This window comes from Camelus bactrianus, chromosome 5 (assembly GCF_048773025.1).
Source record: "Camelus bactrianus isolate YW-2024 breed Bactrian camel chromosome 5, ASM4877302v1, whole genome shotgun sequence".
NCBI classification, from domain to species: Eukaryota; Metazoa; Chordata; class Mammalia; order Artiodactyla; family Camelidae; genus Camelus; species Camelus bactrianus.
In genome coordinates, this window is record NC_133543.1 from 54074643 (window position 1) to 54099090 (window position 24448).

Below are 24448 nucleotides of genomic sequence, written 5' to 3' on the forward strand. Positions count from 1 at the left end.
GAGGCTTGTCTGCAGAAGGATAGGACGACTAACTAGACGGCTTTTAGTGGAGATAAATGCGAAGTCCTCCCCTTGGGTCCAAGAGACCAACTGCACATCTACAGAGAAGGAAGCTCAACAAAGTTGGTGGAGAGATCTGATTCACGATTAGTTCAGATGTCAGTAATGTGACTTTCTTTAAATTGTGGGCTTGGATGTGTATCATCTTCTAGATCAAGGAAGGAAAATAGTTTTGCTTCTGTGCTGTGTGATTTGCCTAGCGTGGGGCACTGTGCAAGGGACTGTCCAGAACAGACCCGAAACTTAAGAGAGGTTGCTGAAGGAAGTGGGAGTATCTAGGCTGAAGCACAAAAGACTTGTGGGTGAAGAGATGTCCGTGATAGCCATCTTCTAGTGTTTGAATAACTGTCCTGTTTGAGAGGAACTAAACGTGATTGTCATAGCTCCAGAGCTCAGAACTAGCATCGACAGGTGAAAAGCAAAGGGGGAAGGATTAGACTCAGAATAATAGAGAAATTTCTAATAGTCATGAAAGGCTCAAGATGCAAGGGGTTGCTTTTGGAGGCAGTGAGTTCCCCGTTGCTGGATGCACTCAAGCCTGTGTTTCTAGGCAGGCTTTAACGGTATTGTACCCCTGGAGGCAACTGAAGAAGGGAATGTCGGAATTGTCCTTCGGCAACCCCAGGAAAGTGCCTCGTAGCTGTTGGTAGCATATTAAATACGGCAGGTGTCAGTGGGTGCAAAAGAGGGTGGAGTTACAATATCAAGTTAACCCTTCCGTGGCCTCGCGAAAGCCTTCTGTAACTCCGCAGTGACCAGCAGGGCTGGTGGAGTTCAGGTGCTGTTCCTGAGGGTTTACGTGTTGCAACATTATCGTGCAGCCATCACCAAGGAAAAGAATGGACCTCGCTGCAAAGCCAGATTTGGATTTCAAAGTTAAAAGGAAGTTGTTTTTGAGTACAATTAAAAAGGATACGTCAAAATTAAAACCATTGTTAAAATTAATCAAAGATTTAGAAAGGTAGAATGAACTCCATAGCTGGAAATTACCGATTTAAACAATTGTTCTCACATTTGAAACTACATAATGAGCTAAAAATTATGAAGCCTCAGAGTATAACTATAAAGAGTAGTCTAAAACCCAAGTCAGAATGAAATGTTTTAGCTTTCACACTAAAAAGCGGAACAATGACTCCCTACGAAATGGTATAGGAAGAGGTTTCTGACCCCTGCTAATTGTTTTATTATTCTTCAGAGGGGCACACTGGCAGCATTTACCAGGGTTTTCAGTAATTACACTCCATTCAATATCTGAAGAATTACAATAATTCTACATGGAATATACTTATGCCCTTTGGATGCAAAGCCTTTGGAGAAGTGAAAAAACAACTTAAAGTAAATTAGCAGGAAAATTATCGTAGTTACTGTTTATTTCAGGGCTCCATATATCAGAGGCTAATTATACATTGTATGTTACATTTTCTTGGAGTTATTCGTAACATATTTCTCATGCTGATCAACTGGACGTGCTGGTTTTCAAGATCCTTTATGAAAGTGAAGTTCCAACTTCTCCGATTGCCTCTTTGTGTGTGAGAAATTATCCAGTGGGGACACATGTCACCTCATGCTTGCCAGAGTCCTCGAAGCAGTAGTATGCAGCGAGGAATTATGAATTTTCACCTGTATATATTTGTAAAGCCTCAACTCCTCTATGAAATTTTTTTTTCTGCCAAATGAGTTGATCTTTTAACACCCCATCAGCTTTCTCAAAGTTGCTTTCTATATTTTGGCAAGCCAAGGGTCCACGAGAGAAGAAAGCCAGGACTGGAATCAAATAGCCACTCAGAGATTCCAAAGTCTCTTTTGTTGGCTCTAGCCTTACCAGTTTTCTGCTATTGTGAGAATTAATCCACCATCTCTGCAGGAGGGCCTCAAGATCAAAAGTGTCCTGTGACATTACACAGACTTGGGTCTCAGTTACCCTTAAAATACCATGAGCAAGAGATGTACATCGTGGCTCAGAAATGGCTTTGGTCTCACTCATGTTTCTCCTCATGTTTCTGTCTGTCGTTTTTTTCCTCCTTCCTTTTTTTTTTTTTTTTAAACTAAGTTGAGTGCAGTTCAAAAGGTTTCCTCATAAGTTTTGATGGCAACCAAAACTTTACAAAGAAAGGAAGATCACCTAATGACAAAATTTTAAAGGTTAAATAAATTGTGATCCATCCGTATGACTGAATACCTACTTACTTTAAAAAGGTTTTAAAATGCAAATGGTGTGGAAAAGAGTCTTAGTGCCATGAGAAAAGATTCAAATCAAAACGGAAATATGTATGTTCTGTATGACTTCCATTTTTGAAAAATATGCTTATGTATTTATTTTTTTAAGTGTTAGAAGGAAAGGTACCAAAATATTACTGCAGTTACTCTGTGAAGTGATATTCTATGTGATTTTTATTTTGTTCTTTACATTTTCTGATTTTCTAAAATGTGCCCATGTTAGTGTTCTAATCAGAAAGGATGAAGAAGGAAGGAGGGAGGCGATCAAATAGTTAAGGTTCACCTTAAAACACACACTTTTGCTGGAAGATGAGGAAGGTCCATAACGCACAGTATATAGAACAATGTGGAGATGGAGTATCTTGACTATGATCGCTCAGGCAGTGGAATCAGATACTTCATTACTGAGCCATATTCACTGTGAGGAACTTGACAAGCTAACCCTTCTCCAAATCTACAGTAGTTAACAGATTCTCTTACAAGTGCACAGCGGCCTCGGGGCTGGTGAAAACTAGTCCTGAGGAGTAAGGTACCGTCTCAGGAACGACAGACTGCTTGCCTCTTTCCAGTAACTAAACATGTTATACCTCAACCAGTTGCCTTTAGAAAATCAACATCTCAGAACAGGCTGTTTTTCATGGTTCCAGGTGTTGCCAATAAACAATGGTTTATTCTCTTTGTTGGATTCTACGCTAACCTGCATTTCAGTTTTCCTGTTTTCTTTATTCTTTTTAGCGCATGATTGCGAATACTGCCAGGATGGTGAGATACTGCAGGAGCCAGCCCTTCAGTAAGTTAAATGCTGCTGCAATGTGGATCTTGGTGATTAAGTCCTTTCTAATGAGGCTGCTGAGACATTCTAGAAGCCTGGGCGGTATTTGATTGTGTCAGAGCTGCTTTGGACCACGCATTCCATGGGATAGGGGCCTTGAGTTTAAAATTCTCTAGCTGTAAAATGGAACATTCTTTTATGAATGAACTTATGGGGACTGAACTTGCTCTCTCCAGAGCGGCTAGAGACAGTGAAGGCAGGATTGCCAACACATCTTGCCCGAAGCTGACTTTCTGACTCACTGCTTTGTGGTGAGAAACTCACGTCAACTCTTGATGACTCACTCGGTCGTTTATAAACTGAGAAAGATATTTATTGTCTCTCAGGGTGTTTCAAGAATGCATTTGTGCATATAAGCACACTTGTAAGTGAAAGATCCTATAGCAGGAATTCGTATTATATGTCTAGTACTTCTAGGTGAATTAAGATGCTCGTCTTAAATCTGGACATATAGCATAGTAATTGGTATAACACAGTGCTTTACTATAAAACTGTCACAAGTAATAAATTGCAAGTTTAAACTGCCAAGAGTTAAGTTGCATCATAGCACCAGATCATCATGCCAGGCAGGTGCTACTGTCTCCTCTGGGCTGGGCTTTGGGGGGGAGGAGGGGTACTTTGGCTCCCTCAAGCTGGGCTGGGAGTGAGAAGGTGGCCCCTGTAAAGTTTTTGCTCCCTTTATTGTATGAGGCACTTGAAGTAATTGGGCTCATTAACTTAACATGATAATTTGACACAGACATGACTGCAAGGCTAACCAGTACCATCCCCTCCAATAAACCTCGCGCTAAGGGACTAAAAGGTTCTTGTTTTATTAATCAGGGCTATCTTTGCTCTTCCTAGCATAGGACTGGCCCCTAGCAAGGGTTTGCTAACACAGGATGCCGGAACTGCTAAAATGTTCTAGGAAAAATAGTCTTGACTTGGGGGGCAAGTAGATCTTTAAAAAATTGATTCAAATGATTGTGCTTCCTCTTCCTTCCAAAACGAGGACAAGAGCTGCACAGCATCAACAATCCTTATGCAGCTTCTTCCAGAATTAGTGTCTCCTGTCTCTTCACCTAGTAATTTACTACATGTATGAAGACATGGTCATAAAGCAGTTCTACAAGTGAATTGAGAACACATAAGTGATGCCAGCCTACAGCAAGGCATTGTCATTAGAATCCATAACCCTTTGGCCGGGGGTGTCTAGGAAACTCCTAAAGTTAAATGCAAAATACTATGTGCCTAACTAAGAGTGTTCAAAGCCTTGAGAAGGTTCTCCGTGAAGTCCAAGAACCAAAGAAGAACCAAAGATAGAATATGTTTTGTTCCATAAGCTTGTTTGGAAGTAAATCCTACATTCTCCTACATCTTCTCCTAGAGAAGTGGGGGGAAATTATATATCTGTATATACATCTCCACTGCATTTGTTGACGTTATCAGTAACTGCTCAGTAAACAACAGCTGCTCAGCTCTGAAGTCAACAATCTATAGATAAAGCTATAGGAATAGATTCATAAACATTGTGGGACTTTGTACAATGTAATTACAGCATATTGTACATGCAGAGTACAGTGCCAGTGACGAGCGGGGAAATTAAACACTGTGGTATTATTTATATGGGATAATTATACTGATGAGTTTCTTCTTAGAGCGAGTGGGGGCCTTTGTATCTTCTCTCTGCATTGCTGTGTTCAGACCTGCCACGCTCCCCTTCGCGCCTCATGCAGATGGCATTCTAATTGTCTCTGGGAGTGGTGTGTGGACTGCAGAAGGCGGTGCTGCGGCAGAAAGAACACCGGTCCAGAGTCCAGGCTGGCTCGGCCACTCCCAGTGTCCCACGAGACAAGAGTCCCACACTGGTGATCCTCGGGGCAGAGGCAGCCCATGGACCATGGCAGGGGTGTTGGGTCTAAACAGAGCTTTTTTCTTTCCCCTTTTATTTTGAAATAATGTCACCATTTTAAAAATGGAAGAATTCCCAGGGAGGAAATCCAGATTTCTCATTTCTCTAGAAAAATAGGAAGGTCCGGCAACTCAGGGTGCAGATTCCCACCCTGGCATCAGCGGGCAGCTGCTGAGTCATCATTTCTGAAGGAAACTGTGTGTCCCGTTCACCAGTATCAAACAGCCCTCCTCATTTATGTCTGTTCCCGCTGTAGGGATCTGGGCAACTGATTCTTCTTTCAGCCTGGTTTTAGGGAAATGGGTTAACTTCGAAAAGCTCTGTTGCTCACATGCTTTGGGGAGTGGATGAGAATAGAATGGTAATTGGGATTTCAGAACAAATAGCATCACAGAATCACAGGCCTGGCAGAAGTCATGACTTCAGCCCATGGGTTGATTTTTTTCCCCTTAATACGGACAGTCTAAGAACACACAATCTGTGCAGTAATGCTGTAAATTGTATGCAAGTAACAAGGGGAGGTGGACTCGCTAGTCTCACTGGCTCACGTTAGTTCAGCCCAGGTGTTATGTGCTTTTATTAGGAGCTAATGAAAACTATGTCTTTTTGCCATTAGTTCTCACCTGGATCAAAGGGAGCAGAGATCAGAGTGAGACCCAGGTGGGATGGCGAGGGGAAACAGTTTTAACGTATAACCAGGGGCTGTCAAGCGATGCTTTCACTTTTATTGGTGCCCTTTTATTTTACAATATGCAAGGCAAAGGAAAATGATCAAAATAGGTGATTCCAGGGAAGAAGAGGGTGGGAGGGAAGAGGTGGAACATCCAAGTGGAAACATTTCAGTGAATATGGTGTGTTGAAAGGTCTTGATGGAACCCAGGAATCCATGATAAATGTAAGAAGCTGGAGAAAATAAAGCTGTATCTTCTATGCATATATTACGCAATGCCAGTTCTGCTGTTTTCTCTTCCAACAGATCCTGATGCAGCTCAAGCTAATAAAAACCATCAGGATGTCCGGAGTTATGTACGGCAATTAAATGTGATTGACAACCAGAGAACTTTATCACAGATGTCACACAGATTAGAGCCTCGTCGACCGTAGACATTTAAAGTGCCCAGAACAATGGTTTGCCTCCAGTCCACAATCTTTCAAAAATGCCATTTATGCTACTACTGACTGCACTGTCACTAGAGAATTCTGTAAAACAAGCAGAAACACATCCTGAGCCACCTCAGGGCTGCATTCAGCTTACCAGCATCATGAGAAGAAATTCTTTGATTTGCATAAAGCTTGCACAACCTAGCTTAGGAATCCCCAGTTTGTAGTCACCTGATTTTATTTCCAGTTGTGCCATCTTCTTTGCTAAAACATAAAATAAGACCAACATGGAGAGTTTGGTAGAAATATTGTTGTCAAGTATCAGGCTCCTAACGTTTTCTCCTAGGAGTGTTTACAGGGTGAGATGTACTACCGGTGGCATTTATTTGGATACATCATTGGTGGTCGTAAACTTTCATAATCTTTAACTCAGCATCTTGATCTGAGCATGGGGGTTTTGGAAGGTGTTGAGGAATCTGTGTAAATCCAAATTAGAGGCTACATTCTTCCATCTCCATAGTCTTACCTCTGATGGAATTGTACCTGACCACATTACTGTAAAACATTATGGCTATTTATGTAATTTAGGGAGGACTAGTCTGTAATTTCTGAATGACATATAGAATAATATTTATGTTTACAATGTAACTTTTTTAAATTTACAAATCAGGATTACATACATAAGAATTCCACCAAGAAACTCCAAGGTTCTTAAAATTGCCAGCATTAAGAGAAAATGACATTTCAAAAGAGCACAATATGCACAAAACATTTTTCAAAATTAAAATATTTTCCTGGGCTAACAACCTTTCCTATTGGCTAATTATTGTTACTGACTAAAAAAAAAACACACGTATTTTCTGGACTTAAATGTTATTACAAATATCTTAATTTTCAGCAATTGTTTTGCACTTTGAATAGATTGTAAATAATTCATTCAATCAATGGTATAGAGTTATTTATTTGCTACATAATAGATATTGTGCCAAATGATTATTTCTTATTTATTTTATTTAGTATGTAATTTTGGAGTACATTTTTTCCTGTTTTCACAATTAGGCAACATTTAATGTGTAGGAATTGTATGTATGTATATCTTCTGTAAATAACAGCTAGTATCTTCACTAAATATAACTGTTGACAAGAAAAAGTGTGTTGTTCTCAATTCCTATAAAATGGGAGGGAGAACCATTTGGTATGGTGGGGTCCTGGATTTTTTTGAATTGAAATAAAATTCACACACTGTAAAAGTCACCATTTTAAAGTGTACAATTCAGTGGGTTTTAGTATATTTACAAGGTTGTTCCACCATCATCACTATTTAAATACAGAACCTTCTCCTTATCCCTTAAACCTTATTCACATTAGCAGTCAGTCCTCATTTTCCTCTCCCGCCAGTCCCTAGAAACCACTAATCTGCCTTCTGTCTCTGTGGATTTATCTATTCCGGATATTTTATATATAAATGGAATCATATCATATGGAGCCTTTTGTGTGTGGTTCCTTCCACTTTGCATAATGTTTTCAAGGTTCATCCATGCTGCGTCAGGTATCAGTACTACATTCCTTTTTATGGATGAATAATATTTCGTTATCTGGATTTACCACATGTTGTTTCCATTTATCAATTGATGGACGTGTTGAGTTGTTACTTTTCAGCTATTAGGAATTTTGCTGCTATGAAGAGTATTTTAGAGCTGCCTGTTATGGGTCCTATACCATTTCTCAGTGATTTAAGCACTTGATCTACTAGTTGATGAGGAGACTTCCAAAACTATTTCCAGACACATGTCTGTTTTTTAATGTCAGCATTTTCCAGGGTATGTTCCAAGCTACAGTAATCTCACAAGTTCACAAGCTGTTCCTCCCAGAACACACATACAATCCCAAAGCCAAACACAAAACCAAGATGATAGCTACAAAAAATTGGGGCACCACTGCACAATATACCCCATTCATTGAAATAATTCCCAGTATTCATTAACACATTAAAGGCTCTGAGAAGTCCTGCTATAATCTCTTTTTTAAAGATTTTTTTGTTTAATTTATTTTTTGGGGGGAGAGGTAATTAGGTCTATTTATTTTTGGAGGAAGTACTGGGGATTGAACCCAGGACCTCGTGCATGCTGAGCATGTGCTCTACCACTTGAGCTATACCCTCCCCCTGCCCTTTTTTTTTTTTTAAGATTGTTTTATTTATTGCTGTAATCTCTTTTAACATCCCACAGTTGAAGACCACTTGGAGAAATTCTCAAGCAGGCAAATGCCTTTCTGTGTTCATTTATATATTAAAGTCCCCAGGTGCAGGGGTGGTGTTTTATGCCTCCTATCCAGAGTGGAGCACAAAGCCTAGAATTTACATGAGAATTTTTAAGAGTCACTGAGTACAATTTCTTGACGTCTTTATTGTTCAGCATTTCACTACCTCATATACCTCAGTATCAGCTGCCAAGTTTTCCTTGTATAACTATATAATGGTTTTTCCACCGTTAGTTTTCCTTTCCTAGATTATTTTAAAAGCTGACAAATGAAGCTGATAGCCTGTCCCCTGGGCATCCTTGCTCTTGTTTATTCCTGCCTTACTTAAAAGCTGGTATCCTACATGACAGCTCCCTTCCCCCCAGTTCCATGGTGACCGACACCTTATGACCTTGTTTTTCACATTATTGAGAATTAATACATATTCTCCCATGTATATTCCCCTTGGTCTTCCAAATGAGAATCACTATTGCTCTTCTTAATAAAGATAAGAGATTTTTAATTATGTCAGGCTTCTTTGAAAATGCATTAAACTCCATTATTCAAAGCAGTGACAGTGAAGTGAAGGAATTCACACACTGAAAATGGAGAGCAGCAGCCAAGCAGCCCTTCCTGAAGCAGGAGATGCAGTTAATATTTTAAAACTTGCAAACAAGCCAAAAGAAAATGAGATGCCTACAGGGTCACAAGAAGGATAATGAGGTTTGCTGGAAGACGTGAGAAAGAAGAAAGAACGTTTTTACCAAAAGCGCCTGTAGAAAATTATACATTTAAGTGTTTAACATACCTGCTTAGCAAGGTCACTGGCACAGCGTACAGGAGCTAAGCTTTTCCAGCAATTTTTGAATGCCATGCAGGTTAAATAGATTTCTCTGAATTCAGTGGCATTTCCTCTGAAATATGAATGCAGGTCAATGACTACCAGTATGAGAAAATTAAAAGAACTGTCATTCTGGTTTCAAATTGTGCTTATAATTTTTTTTTTAAATCAGCATAGAATGTGCAGTGTTGTAAAAATGAACTCCTTACCTTGAATAGCTTTCCTTTTGCTGTCAATCTAAAATGTATTACATCTCTTGCTATGGAATAATCTTAATTTTCTGTTTGTCCTACATGGAGAAGAATGTGATGATGTTAGATGGGCAAGTCATGGCATCAGTGACTTATAAGCTGGAGAAAAACCTTTAGCTTAGTTCAATATTGTTAATTATCTTTCTGTCATTCATTCAGTAACCAGTAATGGTTGAGGGGCTTATGCGTACCAGGCCCTCTATGAGCCCAGGATTCAATGTGAGAAAAACCAGAGGGTCCCTGTTCTCCTAGAGCCTGTCGCCTAGTAGGGGAGACAGAAGAGTAAAGAAATAAACAGATACACAAACGCTTAAAGGAAGGATATGGGGGGTTCCAGCACATGTAAGGGTGTCTAACCTGAGCCAAGCTGAGGAAGTACTGCTGTGGGGAGGACAGTTGGCCTGAACTCTGAAGGAAGAAAATGCTAACTAAGCAGAGAGAGAGAACATGTTCTAAGGAGTTAACAACCTTGGTGACATGAAGGACGGAAGGTGGAAAACTCACTGTGGCAGAGCAGAAAGAGTAAGAGTGAGTGTGCTCCCAGATGTGCTGGAGATCTAAGACAGGCTCAGGATGTGCGAAGCCTTGTAAGGCTTTTTAAAGGAGCTTCATCTTTTACCCCAGAGCAGTAAGAAACCACTCAAGTGCTCAAGGCAGGGGGTGGCTTTTCTAACAGCAGCCCTTATGAAGCAGGGCCACCGCTTTATGTGACCTCACTGTGGAAGACAACCTATTATGTGTAGATTGGCAAGCTTCATATTATCCCATAGGTCTCTAATGTTGCTTTCATTTTTTTTTTCACTTGTCTTTCTGTCTGCCTTTCTGATTGGGTGATTTTCATTATTGTATCTTCTAGATCACTAATTCGTCCTTCTGCATTATCCGGTTTGCTATTTATTGCCTTTAGCTTGGTTTTCCAGTTTTGATTGGCTCTTCTTTCTAGTTTCTAGTTCCTTGTTACAGTGATCTGCATTTCTATCGATAGCTTTTCTTCATTCCTTCAGTATTTTTATTACCTCCTTTCTGAACTTGGGTCTAGTAGACTGGAGAGGACTGTTTCATTATTTGTTCTTTCAGGGGAATGCTCTTGTTCTTTAAATTGGGAGTGGTTCCTCTGCTTCTTCTGTATGAGTTTAGGAGAAACAGTCATCTACTGTGGTTCTGAAGGGCTGTTTTTATGTGGGAGCATCCATGTGTAGCCTGTGTGAGTCTAACATTATTGTTGCGATGGCAGAAGTTAAAGATAAAGAGAGAACTCTAAAGGCAGCAAGAGAAAAACAAGGAGTTAGTTGCAAGGGAACCCCCATAAGGCTATCAGCTGATTTCTCTACATAAATGTTTCAGGCCAGAAGGGAATGGCAAGATATATTCAAAGTCCTGAAAGGCAAAAACTTGCAACCTAGGATGCTGGGATAACCCAGCAAGGTTATCATTTAGATAACTTTAGATATTAGAATAGAAGGAGAGAAAAAGAATTTCTCAGATAAGCAAGAACTAAAAGAACACAGGAATGCTAGACCTATCCTAAAAGAAATATGGAAAGGTCTTCTCTAAATAGAAAAGAAGCAAGAATCTATAGGATAGAGAAAATCATAGGAAAGTAAATCACTTAAATAAGCCAGTATATAGATTTTTTTAAAAATCAAAGAAATGTTGTGAAATTATAACTACAATGAACAGGAAAAAGATAAACATGAAGATGTAAAAGTGGACATCAGAATCATAAAATGTGGGGATAGGAGTAAGGAAATGTAAATTGTTTTAGAGTGTGTTTGATCTTTTCTGACAACCAGTTGAAAGCAAGTAGATATAGTAGTGAGTTTAGATACTTGAAAACCAGGGTAACCACAAATCAATAACATACAGTAGATTCAAAAAAACCAAAAAGAGAACTCAAGCATAATACAAAAGACCGGGGAGAGTGGCCGAGATGGCAGAGTAGAAAGCCCCTGAGCTCACTTCCTCTCATGAACTCACCAAAATTGCAACTATCTGCCAAACAACCACTTATGAAAAAGACTGGAACCTACTAGAAAATATCTTCTACAACTAAAGACATAAAGAAGGAACCACAAGGAGAAAGGTAGGAGGGGCTAGGGTAGGACTCATGATATAACCAAATCCCATACCACCAGCGTGGGCGACCCACCAACTGGAGAATATATTGCAGAGGTTCTGTCACAGGAGTGAGAGTTCTGAGCCCCACGTCAGGCTCCCCATCCTGGGGGTCCAGCACCAGGAAGATGAGGCCACAGAGGATTTGGCTTTGAAGGCCAGCAGAGCTTTACTGCAGGAGCCCCACAGGACTGGGGGAAACAGACTTCACTCTCAAAGTGTGCGCACAAAACCTCATCTGCACCAGGATCCAGGGTAAAAGCAGTCATTTGATAGAAGCCTGGCTAGACCCACTTGTTGGTCTTGGAGACTCTCCTGGGGAGGCTGGGGGTGGCTGCAGCTCACCTAGGGGACATGGATACTGGTGGTGGACATATTGGGGGAAATTCAGCCTTGTGAACACTCCTGGTGGCTGACACAGTGTATCGTTGGCCCTGGGACCTGGCTCCACCTCACAGCCTATAGGCTTCAGTGTTAGGAGGCCTCAGGCCAAACAACCAACTGGGCAAGGACAGAGCCCCACCCATCAGCAGGCAGGCTGCCTAACAACTTGAGCCCGTAGCTGCCTCTAGACAGGCCCTTCAACACAGCCCTGTCCATCTGGGGGCCAAAACCCAGCTCCATCTACCAGCGGGCAGGCACTGGCCCCTCCTGCCAGGAAGCCTGCACAAGCCTCTAGCCCAGCCTCACCCACCAGGAGGAAGACACCAGAAGCAAGAAAACTATGATATCGCAGTGCCGGCCAGACCCTACCCTGGGACCGGCTGGGCCCTGCCCCTGCCCACTAGCAGGCCAACACAGCCTTCAGGACACCCCAGACCCCACACTTAACTGCACTAGGAATTGGGCCTTCCCCGGCCAACAACCTGAAATAAGTTCTGGGATCCCTGGGCCCTGCAGACACATTCCAGAAACGAGCTCTTCCTTCCAGTAGCCTGGCACTCACCCCAGGATCCGGCCTACTCTGCCAGTGGACTGGCAACAGCCCAGAGTCTTCAGGACCCTGACTCTGCCCACCAGTGAGCCAGCACTAGCCCCTGACCCCCTAGGGTTCTGCAACCAGCCACCTCATGTCCAGGCACCGCTTGACAGCAGACAACAGCACCCGCACAAGGCAGGGCCTGGCGACCAACCAGACAAGGCCAGCCAAGCCTACCCGGCCACCCACACAGTCAGCCCACCACAACAGACGTGCCCATGCAGCATCTTAGGGGAAGCCCTAGAGCGTGTAGCTTGGGTGACGAGAGGGGAGTGCACTGCTGGGGCGCACAGGACTTCTCCTACAGAGGGAGAAGGCCACTTCTCCAAGGTCGAGAATTGTAACTAACCTACCACAGACATAAAAACACAGGTAGCAGCTTAGACAAAATGAGGTGACAGAGGAATATGTTCCAGACGAAGGAATGAGATGAAACCCTGGAAGAAGAACTGAGTGAAGTGGAGACGGGCAATCTGCCCCAGAAGAAGTTCAGAGCAATGATCGTTAAGATGATCAAAGAACTCAGGAGGAGAACGGATGCTCAGAGTGAGAAGTTTTTAACAAAGAGTTAGAAGATATAAAATATAACCAAAAAGAGATGAAGAATACAATAACTGAAATGAAAAATACACTAGAAGGAATCAACAGTACACTGGATGATACAGAAGAATGGATCAGTGAGCTGGAGGACAGAGTAGTGGAAATCACTAATTATCAGAGAAATGCAAATCAAAACTACAATGAGGAACCACCACACAACAGTCAGAATGGCTGTCATCAAAAAGTATACAAATAATAAATGCTGGAGAAAAGGGAGTCCTCCTACACTGTTGGTGGGAATGTAAATTAGTGCAGCCACTATGGAAAACAGTATGGAGTTTCCTTTGCAAATTAAAAATAGAGTTACCATATGACCCAGCAATCCTACTCCTGGGCGTATATCCAGAGAAAACTCTAATTCAAAAGACACACGTACCCCAATGTTCACAGCAGCACCGTTTACAATAGCCAAGGCATGGAAACAACCTAAATGTCCATCAACAGATGATTGAATAAAGGAAGATGTGGTATATATATGTATAATAGAATACTACTCAGCCATAAAAAGAATAAAATAATGCCATTTGCAGCAACCTGGATGGACCTAGAGATTATCACACTAAGGGAAGTAAGTCAGACAAAGAAAGGCAAAATATCATATGATATTACTTATATGTGGAATCTAAAAAAAACGAGGCAAATGAACTTATTTACAAAACAGAAACAGACTCACAGAAACGGAAGGCAGACATAGTTACCAAAGAGAAAAGGAGAGGAGGCAAAAATTAGGAGCTTGGGATTAGCAGATACCAACTACTATATATAAAATAAACAACAAGGTCCTACTGTACAGCACAGGGAACTATATGCAATATCTTGTAATAAACTATAATAGATAGAATCTGAGAAAGAAAAAAAAAAGTCTTCTGGTATACTTTGCTGTACACCAGAAACTAACACAACATTGTAAATCAACTATATTTCAATAAATAAAATAAAATAAAATAGCTGTCCTTTTGTGTCTGGCTTGTTTCACTTAGCATAATGTTTTCAAGGTTTATCCGTGTTGTAGCATGTACCAGAATCTTCTTCCTTTTTAAGGCTAAAAAATATTGCATTTTGTGTATACATATTTTGTTTATCTGTTCATCAACAGACATTTGATTCGTGTCCACCTTTTGGCATTGTGAATAGTGCTGCTGTGAACGTGGGTGCACAAATATCTGTCAAGTCCTAGCTTTCAATTCTTTGGTTATGTATCTACACGTGGAACTGCTGAAATGTGCGGTAATTCTAGGTGCAACGTTTTGAGGAACTGTCATACTGTCTTCCACAGTTGCTGCACCATGTCATGAGCTACACTTTACATAACCGATGCTTTTCTGTCATTGTAGAGATGGAGGCGGACAATGTATGGCGTGGCTGCTGAGAAAAGCAATGGCAAGAGGACCTAGGGCTCAGTACGTCAGTGCCTAAGCATGGAGCAGGAAGCCTCCATTTGTCACCGTGCCGTCCTTTAAGCCATGATGGCCCAAAGGCAGTCACAGCCCCAGAACCTTGGCCTGTCCTTGTTGCCCTGTTAGTTGATTTATCAGATGCTGTTGCCTGCTTCTTGACACGTAAGGATGAGAGGACTGGAGGAAATGTCACTAACCCCAAGAGAATAAGAGCGTGGGAAGGGGGAAAATGCCTGCCTTGCTTCAGCTCCTTTGCACGTGCTTGTCCGGCAGCTAGGGAAAGTCAAGGTTGACATTACAGGAAGTCAAGATCTTTGTTCTTGGCAATTTAAATTTGGCAAGATTGGTACCAAAGCCTTGCTATAAAAGGAAGTGAGCACAAGGCCCTGGGAGCTTGTGGATCTTGACTGGCATGGGCGTACCTCCAGGCTTAGGTAAGAGAGGGAGGCTGGGGCCAGGGCATGTGAGCACTGCCCGATTCTGCAAGTCTGCTCTCCATTCAGCACCTGTAGGGAGGGTTCAGACTCTTCCTTGGCAGGGAGAGTCCAGAAATGTGCAATTCTACAACAGCAGGATCAACACAAGAAAATAATTGGAGCAAGGGCTGGCATAACATTTTTCAGACTAGGTTTTTGCAGCATCTGAGAACAGGACCGGAAGACCCTTAGGAGGTCTCCATCTGCTCCCTTAGTCATAGGCAGATGGCAAGAGTCTCTAGCTTGATAGTAACAGGGACCTGGAAGGAATGGAGTTGCATGGATGGTTCAGTCCCCCCAGAAGGAAGAAGGGCTCAGGATGAGGAGACACAGCATCTCTGGGGGGAGACAGGTTCTGTACCAGCCAAGATGCAGCATATTTAGAAGGATGAGGAAAGAGGTGGTTCCATGGGAAAGTAAGCTACATCAGCAAGTGTACCAGTTCTTGTGTCTGTCTGACAGGGTTCTCCAGAAAAGCAGCACCAATAGAATGTGTATTACAGTATACATCTATTATGAGGAATTGGCTCATACAATATGGAAGCTGGAGAGTCCAAAATCTGCAGTGTGGGCCAGTAGGTTGGAGACACAGGAGAGCCAATAATGCAGATAAAGTCCAAATCAGTCTGCTGGGGAATACCCCATTCCTTGAGGAGGCCAATCTTCTTTTCCCCACAAAATTATTAAAAGCTTTATTTATGATTGGAATCATTCAACAAAAAAGCAAAAACAAATGAGCTTGAACAAGGAACTAAGCTGTGGTCTAGAATGTCCTCAGAACATTCAGTTCCTCAGCGGCTAAGCTGCCTTTGCACCTGGCTGGCATGACACCAGTGCCTCAATGGATACAGCAGTTGTGCTAACAGCAGCACAAACTTTCCCCTTAAAACTTGCCCAGAACAAAGCAAGAGAACAGGGGGAGAGTATACATTCTGCCCAAGTAACTGTATTTAAATACTGCCTGGAACTGTTAACAGCCTGAACTTTCTCCCTCATTTCTGATAGTGGCAGATGATGCAGAAACTGCCATTTAGCAAATGCAGGAGGCCAGTCTTTTTGTTTCATTCAGGTCTTCCACTGATTGGATGAGGCCCACCCACTCATGAAGGACAACCTGATTACTTAAAGTTCACTGATTTAAATGTTAATCTCATCCAAAAACATCCTCCAAGTAGACACATAAAATTAACTATCACACTGTGTAACAAACCACTCCAAAGTGGTTAAAAAACAAGGGGTCTATGGGTCAACTAGGCAGTTCTGCCAATCTGGGCCAACCTGGTGGATCAGGGCTGAGCTCAGTCATGCACCTGCCATCAGCTGGTATAGGATGGCCTTAGATGGAGTGGTTCATCTCTGCTCCCCATGGCTCTTATCCTCTAGCAAGGTAGCCTGGGCTTATTCACATGTCAGCTGAGAAGGGTTCCCAGGGAGCAAGAGGATGAGCAAGAACTCTTGAGTCCTGGGCTCAGAATGGACACACCATCACCTCCACAGCACTCTGCTGGCCAGAGTGAGTCAAGAGGCCAGCCAAGATTCAAAGAGTGGAGAAATATTTCTGTCTCTTCACGTGCAGAGCGGCAAAGTCCCATCACCAAGGTTGTGGATACGGGGAAAGGAAAGTTGCTCCCTTTTTTGCCAATCATCTGCTAGAGTCAGGGTAGTGCATTGTGTGAGTGGCTGGAAGTTGTGCTGCTCTTGTTTGGGGAGACTGTCTCAGGCCCTGGTGCTGTCAGGTGTTTAAAGTGCTTCTCTGGGGTCAGCTTAGTAGCTTTGGGGGAAGGAACATAGAATACTTTAAAAACAGGGTTTGACTCAGTCAGGGCCACCTCCAATCTATACAGCACCTTCCTGTGTGATGGGGAAAAAGGCATCCCTTCTTTCTGACTTGCACTGCCCCACTGGGGAGCTCCCACCACGTTCACCACTGTATGCGGCAGCCCTCACCTGGGAACACTGGCCAGTGTATCTTCTCTGAGCTTCCATTTGCACATCTGCTGATGGGAATTATAGTGCCTCCCTCACAAACGGGCTGTGGTGAGGATTAAATGAGTCAAGGTGTATAAAGTGCCTAGCCTGCTGAGTACCGGGCGCTCAAAAAACATTAATGCCTTTTCTGCCTCTCTGCTAAAATGAGAAGCCACCGTAAAGAGTACTTTAGAACATTCAAGGACGCTGGACAGTCTTCAGCCAAACCACTCATGAAAGGATGGGAAAGGAGAGAAACTTACATGGGTGTTCTGAGTCACTGGACTTGACGTGGGACGGTGGAGCAGTTTGGGAGGACTGTCTGATGTTTGTCCTTTGCACTCCAAATTGGGGTTCCATCGATTCTGCAAAGTTTGTACTGCACTAACTGGGACAGGAGATCATCATCCTGTCTGGACCTAACTGAAAAGTTATTTGCTAGGAACAGAAAACATTTCTAATTATTGATTGAAAGAGGGGAGAGGCGAAAAACAGAAGAAAACCCTCATGCTTTTCATCGGCAGCTAAAATGTTCATAAATGCAAGAGAAGATCAGAAACAAACCCAAAGTGTAACACAAGTCATACAAACATAGATCACACTAGAAGTTCGATTTTAGCCTGAGCGAGGTGTTCATTTACGTGTTCAGTCCATAACAGTCCAGAAACACTCACTCAATGCTATTCCTCCTAAGAAAGTGACTCTTCGTTCATTGTTCTCTCACCTGATGTTCACGAGCCATTATAAAATCCATTCATATTTCTAGCTTCAGAAATGAAATTGGAGGTATGGGCCAAAGTGTACATTAAATTAGGGACGACTGGTTGTGGCACTCTACGTGAGCCAGGTAATGCTGGGTCATTTTAATTAAGATTTTATAGTCAATAACAACACAAGCAAATTAATAACATTAAGTCAACAGGAAACAGTTGTGGGGTAAGTGGGCTATGGAAATAACTGAGACCTGCAGTCATATTATTGGCCTAATGTGCAGAGTTCACTTATGCATCAGGGGAAAAAACAGCTTTGGGGCAACTGAATGGAATCTATAACACGGGGCATGGAAATCTTTTGAGCTTCAAGAAAAGATGATCGCTAGAGAAATAAGAGGAAATTCTGTACTTCTATTTAAAATGAGAAGAAAAGCAAGGTCACTAAGGAGTACTAATCAACTCAAAGGAGTTTGAATACAAAGTTTTCTGAGTGTTGACTTTGGAAGAGAATTTTCTGGGATATATTGGTTCAATAATCAATCCTTTTTGCCTGTTAGTTCCCCTGCTATTTATTGAACACCTACTATGTGCCAGATACATACATGCAGTATTTTATTCTAAATACCTAAGCAAGGAATCGTTTCTATTTACTGATGAGGAAACACTGAGCAAAATTAAGTATCTCGCCTAAAGTTACAGGCTTCGATTTTGGCAGAGTTGGGGTTTCAAACCAAGTGAATCTGATTCCAAAGCATATGCTGTTAACTACGAGGCTACACTGTCTGCCTCTCTTTTTGTGCCCAAGAGGGAAAAAACTAAAGATAATGGAAGAAAGTTTAGCACCAAAGCATGAGATCAATTTTGCCAAAGTATTTATGCCTTCACCATAAAGAATCCTCTCATATTCAGGAAAGGACTTCTGTTGTATTTGATGTGTTTTCTCCCTAAAGTTGAGTGTCTGGTTAGCCCATATGTGTTTTCATGTTGTTCACCATGTTTTATTTCATTAAAAATGGACTCCACTGAAATCAGAGTATTATTGAAGCATGTAGATTTACTGAGTATTTTGTAGAAGAGATGGAGAAGTGGATTTCTTTCCAGAACCCTACACTGTTTCATTTTTTTAAAGTTATTTGGTTTGCTTTCAATTTTGGGGGGAGGTAATTAGGTTGGTTTATTTATTTATTTTTGGAGGAGATACTGGTGACTGAACCCAGGACCCTGTGCACACCAATCATGCCCTCTACCACTTGAGCTATATCCTCCCCCCATTTTTAAAAATCCTCATTAGACATATGTTGTCTTCCAAATCTGTCTTCATCACTGCCCATCATACGGTCTCCTCTTTCTACTCCTGATTTTCCCCACCCTCTTAGGCTGCAGATCATCCTTGGGGACCGCAAATTATATTTTCTTTTTTATGCAGACCAATGTAATTTCCTCCTAGCTTCAAGCTTGAAAATCTTCACTCTGAGGATGAAAATGTTTGTACCGAGCAAACAGAGGACCCTCCTGTCACTCTCTTTGAAAGGTCATTCTCTTTGAAAGGGTACTATAAATGACCAACGAATAACAAAAATCATTATGACAGAACAGAGAAAATGGTCTTATTTAAAACTAAAACTACCTACAGCTCCTTATGCCTCCTAGGGCTGGGTGTCATAATTCATATTGGGGAAATCTGAAAAAGAATATGTATATTTACATACGTATAACCGAATCACTTTGCTGTGTATCTGAAACACTAAATCAACTCTACTTCAACAAAAATAAATTTTAAAAAATTCATACAGGGAAAGTAAATCTCTTCCCCTCTTACTTTTCATTTCACAGACCAGTGAGGAAAGAAAGAAGGAAAGACTGATACTTCAAGCCGTCTCCAATTCCTCTATGTCTAAGGACCTTTCAGCATGGGATGCATTCACGGAAATAGGAGCCTAACCAAGCCATTACCTTTCCATGTGGACGTAAGTTCCCAGAATACACACTGACATCATTCTTCTCTCTTAAAATCCCTTATAATAAACATAGGAGGCAGTTTTTTTCCCAGCTATTTTTGACAAATCCTGAGGCTGCAGTGATATTTTTGATGCCCTTCATAATATCAAAAGATATCTATCAATTCCTAATTTTTCCCCTGATTTTGACCTTCTTGATAACCGGCCTCATAAGCTGTAACGAAACTTTCATTTAAATATCCAGAGGGATTCTCTACCTGGGTACTTTTTTGGTCCCCTCCAGCACTCTCTCTCTACATTTTTCCATTAGCTATCATGGCTTATAACTTCACAAAATGAGGTAGAAAAAATCCAAGGCATGATTTCTACTTCTACAGTGCTGGCTGAGTCAACCATGAAAATCAGTGTGTAAGTTCACTGCATCTGAAGCAAGCCTGCTGGTCCACTAGTAACTCCATGTACTCAAGGTTACCATTGAGTCTTCCTATTCAGGGAAGTGCCCTTTAGGAGAAACATCTACTTCATGATAACAGAGAAAATTCATGCCAGCTAACTAAAATAGTCAAACAACACTTCATTCTTCAATATAAATAATAACCAATGATCAACAGAGATGTCTGAGAAAACTAGTACCATAAAAGAAAAAAATAACGAGAAATAAAGAGAAAAAACTGACTCCAGAGGAAATCATTCATGTAACTGAATAATAATGGTAATAATGATCAATATTTACCATGTGAAACATGACCAATAGTAACAATAGGTAGCATTACTGAACACTAAATCTAAGCCAGGTCCTGTTTTAAACACTGTGCATATATTGACTTCTTTAATCCAAACAAAAACTCTGTTTTTATAGATGAAGAAAATGAGGCTCAGAGAGGCTGAGTAAAATATCCAAGGTCACACAGCTCATAAGCAGCAGACTCAGTCCAGGTCTTCCAACTACAAAGACCATGTTCTTAGTCCCTATGTTATATTGCAGTGAGAGCCTTAATCTTCGAGTTTTAGACACTTCAAAGTCCTCATTAACATTTGTCCCAAAATCTCCATCAACTTATCCAGTTCTCATGTAATAAGACCACTCAAGGTCCATTTTGACTTGCCTAAGAGTCTGGAAAAAGGTGACAGCTTGAATTTGGTCCTCATCTACATGCACTTTAGGAAATAAAAGTACTAAAATCAGACCTAGGGCTTCAAGAATACCTATAAGCTTCATTCCATAACAGGATGTTGACAGTAAAATGTGCATCCACCTCCTTCAGAACCAGAAATAATCTGAACCATCTAGAAGTATGTCTAAAGCAACTTGCTCCATCGGCTAGGAATGTTTGTCATAGATCTCAAGCTGTGTAATTTAACACACTGAAACTGGTTAGAGAAGTTTATGCAATTAATTTGCAGGGCAAAATGATCCAGATAAACTGGTTGTCTAGACTGGCCAAGGTTGGGTTAGGCAAGGTTGAATTTTGATTACTCAACTGAAATAACTGAGTAGGAGTTTGCACATTGCACTTACAATTATTTTGAAATGTCTACCACAAAAAATTAGTATGGCTTGCTTTACATTAATGAAGCAAAAAATGAGATAATTATTTAGTTATTTCAACTTTATATTTTTCCCCCAGATATCTGGCAGTAAGAATTTTTATAAATATGTTTAAATAATTGAACAGGTTATGTAATTAGCTCTGGTATCCATTTCACTCTAACAGAGTTATCTCTTCTGTTGAAGTACTTCTGTATTAGCCAGCTTGGGCTGCCATAACAAAACATCAGAGACTACGTGGCTTAAACAAAAAGTTATTTTTTCCCAGTTCTGGAGCCTAGAATCTGAGATCAGGGTGCCAGTATAGTTGGCCTTTGGAACCAACCACTTAGCTATCTGCAGCCCTCAGAACCAGCCAACACCATTTTTTTTGAGCTTAGCTCCTAACTACCAATCAACCATGAGCTCCCAGATTTGTCAGAATTGTTCCACCAAGGTGGAGACCGCCGTCAAATGCAGGCCTCCTACACCTACCTCTCTCTGGGCTTCTATTTTGACCCTGAGGATGTGGCTCTGGAGGGCATGGGCCTCACTTTCAGAGAACTGGTGGAGAAGTACAAGGCCGCCTAGCGTCTCTTGAAAATGCAAAACCTGCGTGGTAGCGACGCCCTCTTCCAGGATGTGCAGAGGCCATTCCAAGATGAGTGGGGTAAAACCAGGATGTTATGGAAGCCGCCATTCTCATGGAGAAGAACCTGAACCAGGCCCTTTTGGGTCTGCATGCCCTGGGTTCTGCCTGTGCAGACTCCCACCTCTGTGACTTCCTGGAGAGAGGTTTCCTGGACGAGCAGGTGAAACTCATCAAGAAGATAGTGACCACTTGACTAACCTCTGCAGGTTGGCTGGTCCCCAGGATGGGCTGGGCGAATATCTCATCCAATCGCTCACCCTCAAGCACTAGGAGCTTCCAGAGCCCAGCTGTTACCAACCTGGGTTCTTGGACTCTTTAATCAAGAGAAATTGATAAGAGGCCAGTGAGAAATTCAGGCAAGGCTTTAGTAGGGCTTGTCCTGCAGCAGGAGGGAGCGAAAACAAGTAACAGGTTCCCTTGCTCACGCCAGAGTTGGTGGGGAGGAGAAGGTGAGCTGATCCCTTAAATGGGGTGAGGGTAGGGGCAGATGGGTGGGTTGGGCCACAGGGGTGGTTGGGTGGTCTGCCTACCCCCTTGGTGGTGCTGTGTGCAGGGATCATACGTAGTACCCTACTTTTGCTCCTGGCACCTCAGAGGTGGCAGTTGGGTTTGGCCTTTTTGTGTCTTGTTGTTCGTAATTTGCCCCAACTGGGCATGCACACAGTTATTTTTAGTCCCTTACAGTTTTCGGTACTCTGTTGCTAGAGGGGATGTTTGTCCAGCCCAGGGCCCCAGGTCCCAGGTCCGAGCCCGTTGCACAGCGGCCTTTGAGGAGCCCCTCTTGTGTCAGGGATTCTGCCTGATGCCTCTCTCTGCAGCCAGTAGGCAGTTTTTTGACCATCCTGGAGCCCTCTCTCAAGTCTTGGACCAAATGGAAACAATAAAGCTTTCTGCAGAAAAAAAAATCAACTCTCATAGAATCTCCAAACATTTATGTAAGACTAATTGCTGTGGGTGGAAAATTAAATTAATAAATAGTTCAATTAATGTTTTCAGTCAAAATTTGATTCTTTAAAGCTGCAAAAGTAAGAAAAAAATAGTTTCCCATAGGAATACAAATTTTATTTGTTTTTTTGATGTCTTGTCTTTTTTAACATATAGGTCTACTCTAAAACTATTTATGAACCTGGAATATAAAATTGCATGTTCTTTAGTTAGGAAATGCTAAAATGCAGATAATTTTTCTCTTCAAATTTTAGATTCAGTACTCAATTGCACTGAAAACCAATTATGAAAGGATAGCATGTCTTTTCCCATAAAAGTGGACATTTACTGAAAGTTCAACATGGAAAAATCTTCTGGAAATACAGCTTTTATTTTATTTTTTATTTTTTTTAACGTTTTTTATTGATTTATAATCATTTTACAATGTTGTGTCAAATTCCAGTGTTCAGCACAATTTTTCAGTTATTCATGGACATATACACACTCACTGTCACATTTTTTTCTCTGTGAGTTATCATAACATTTTGTGTATATTTCCCTGTGCTATACAGTGTAGTCTATTCTACAATTTTGAAATCGCAGTCTATCCCTTCCCACCCTCCACCCCCCTGGTAACCACAAGTCTGGGAAATACAGCTTTTAATTTCTCAATGAAAACAGTATCTTATATTTGCCTTTACTATTTTTCAATAAAAACAATACTGTTTGTTTCCTTTTATATCACTTACAAAACACGTTTGTATGAATTATCACATTTGAACCTGACAATAACACTCTGATATGAATATGCCAGGTATGAGGGGACAACTCACAGGTGGGGAAACTGAGAGCTAGAGGTTAAATAAATTTCTCAGCATGGGAAAGAAAAGATTACTGTGGAATTATATATACTCTGTTAACTTTATAGGGGGGAAAAAAAGAGAAAGAGACTGAGAGTGAGGGAAAAGAAAATACTTCCTGGAAATATTATGTAGAAACATGAAGACTAGAGTCCTGAAAAATGATTTTAAATCGCAACATTGAGCATAAGTATTGAAATAAGTGGCATGTAGGAAGCCTCATCTCATTGAAAATGAAAACTGGCACTTTTGAGGGCCTAATAAGTAGGGTAATGTGTGACACAAAGTGAAGCAAAGGCTTAATGAATCTCATTCTCTGATTTGAAGGTGGCATGTTTAAGTCTGTTATAAAAAACAAAGTCACCCCAGATTCTCTAGGAGTCAGGGAGTCAGTGAGCTGATTTATTATAAAAGAAAACAGACACACACACACACACTTCTAACATATCTAGATCTATATAGATTAGATTAGATATTATTCATATAAAATATCTATTTAATATATAAATGTAATGTACATTACATTTGCTTGCTTAAAAAATCTAGACTCTATTTCTTTTTAGAACATTGTTACCATGCATAGGAAAATCAAATATTATGGTTATAAAATAATTTCTGATGTAGAATATTCCTTTCATCAGTGGAAGACTATCCACTGAGAAAAAAGACTTAATTTCCTTTTACAAATGGCAGTGGATTAGAACTACACAATAGTTCTAACTCTGCTATCGCTGTGTATTTAAAGCCAAGATGATGACTGTACTGAAAAAAGAGGGAAGGGAAAATCAATAGATTATTGCTTCAATGGAGCTCACAACAGTGCTGATTAGAGAACACAAATGGATTG

At 41.2% G+C, this 24448-nt stretch overlaps 1 protein-coding gene and 1 long non-coding RNA gene across 11 annotated transcripts in view; one reads left to right on the plus strand and one right to left on the minus strand.

Annotated features, from left to right (window-relative positions):
- RAPGEF4 (Rap guanine nucleotide exchange factor 4) overlaps positions 1–7355 on the plus strand; it is a 273427-nt gene extending 266072 nt beyond the window's left edge. For all 9 annotated transcript variants that reach the window (XM_010960700.3, XM_045520925.2, XM_045520926.2 and 6 more), the window contains 2 exons: positions 3013–3067; positions 5977–7355. In XM_010960700.3, coding sequence (XP_010959002.2) covers positions 3013–3067; positions 5977–6104 — 183 coding nt within the window. In that variant the 3' untranslated portion in view covers positions 6105–7355. The remainder of the gene's footprint in view (positions 1–3012; positions 3068–5976) is intronic.
- The window catches only part of LOC123618482 (uncharacterized), a 30533-nt gene extending 13310 nt beyond the window's left edge, over positions 1–17223 (minus strand). The window contains exons 1-2 of one of the 2 annotated variants that reach the window (XR_012507037.1): positions 9390–17223; positions 9148–9253 (exon numbers count right to left, since the gene is read on the minus strand). This is a non-coding gene — a long non-coding RNA (uncharacterized LOC123618482). Of the gene's footprint in view, positions 1–9147 lie in introns of both variants that reach the window. The other variant, XR_012507036.1, reaches the window with a different exon arrangement.
- Positions 17224–24448: the final 7225 nt, after the last annotated feature.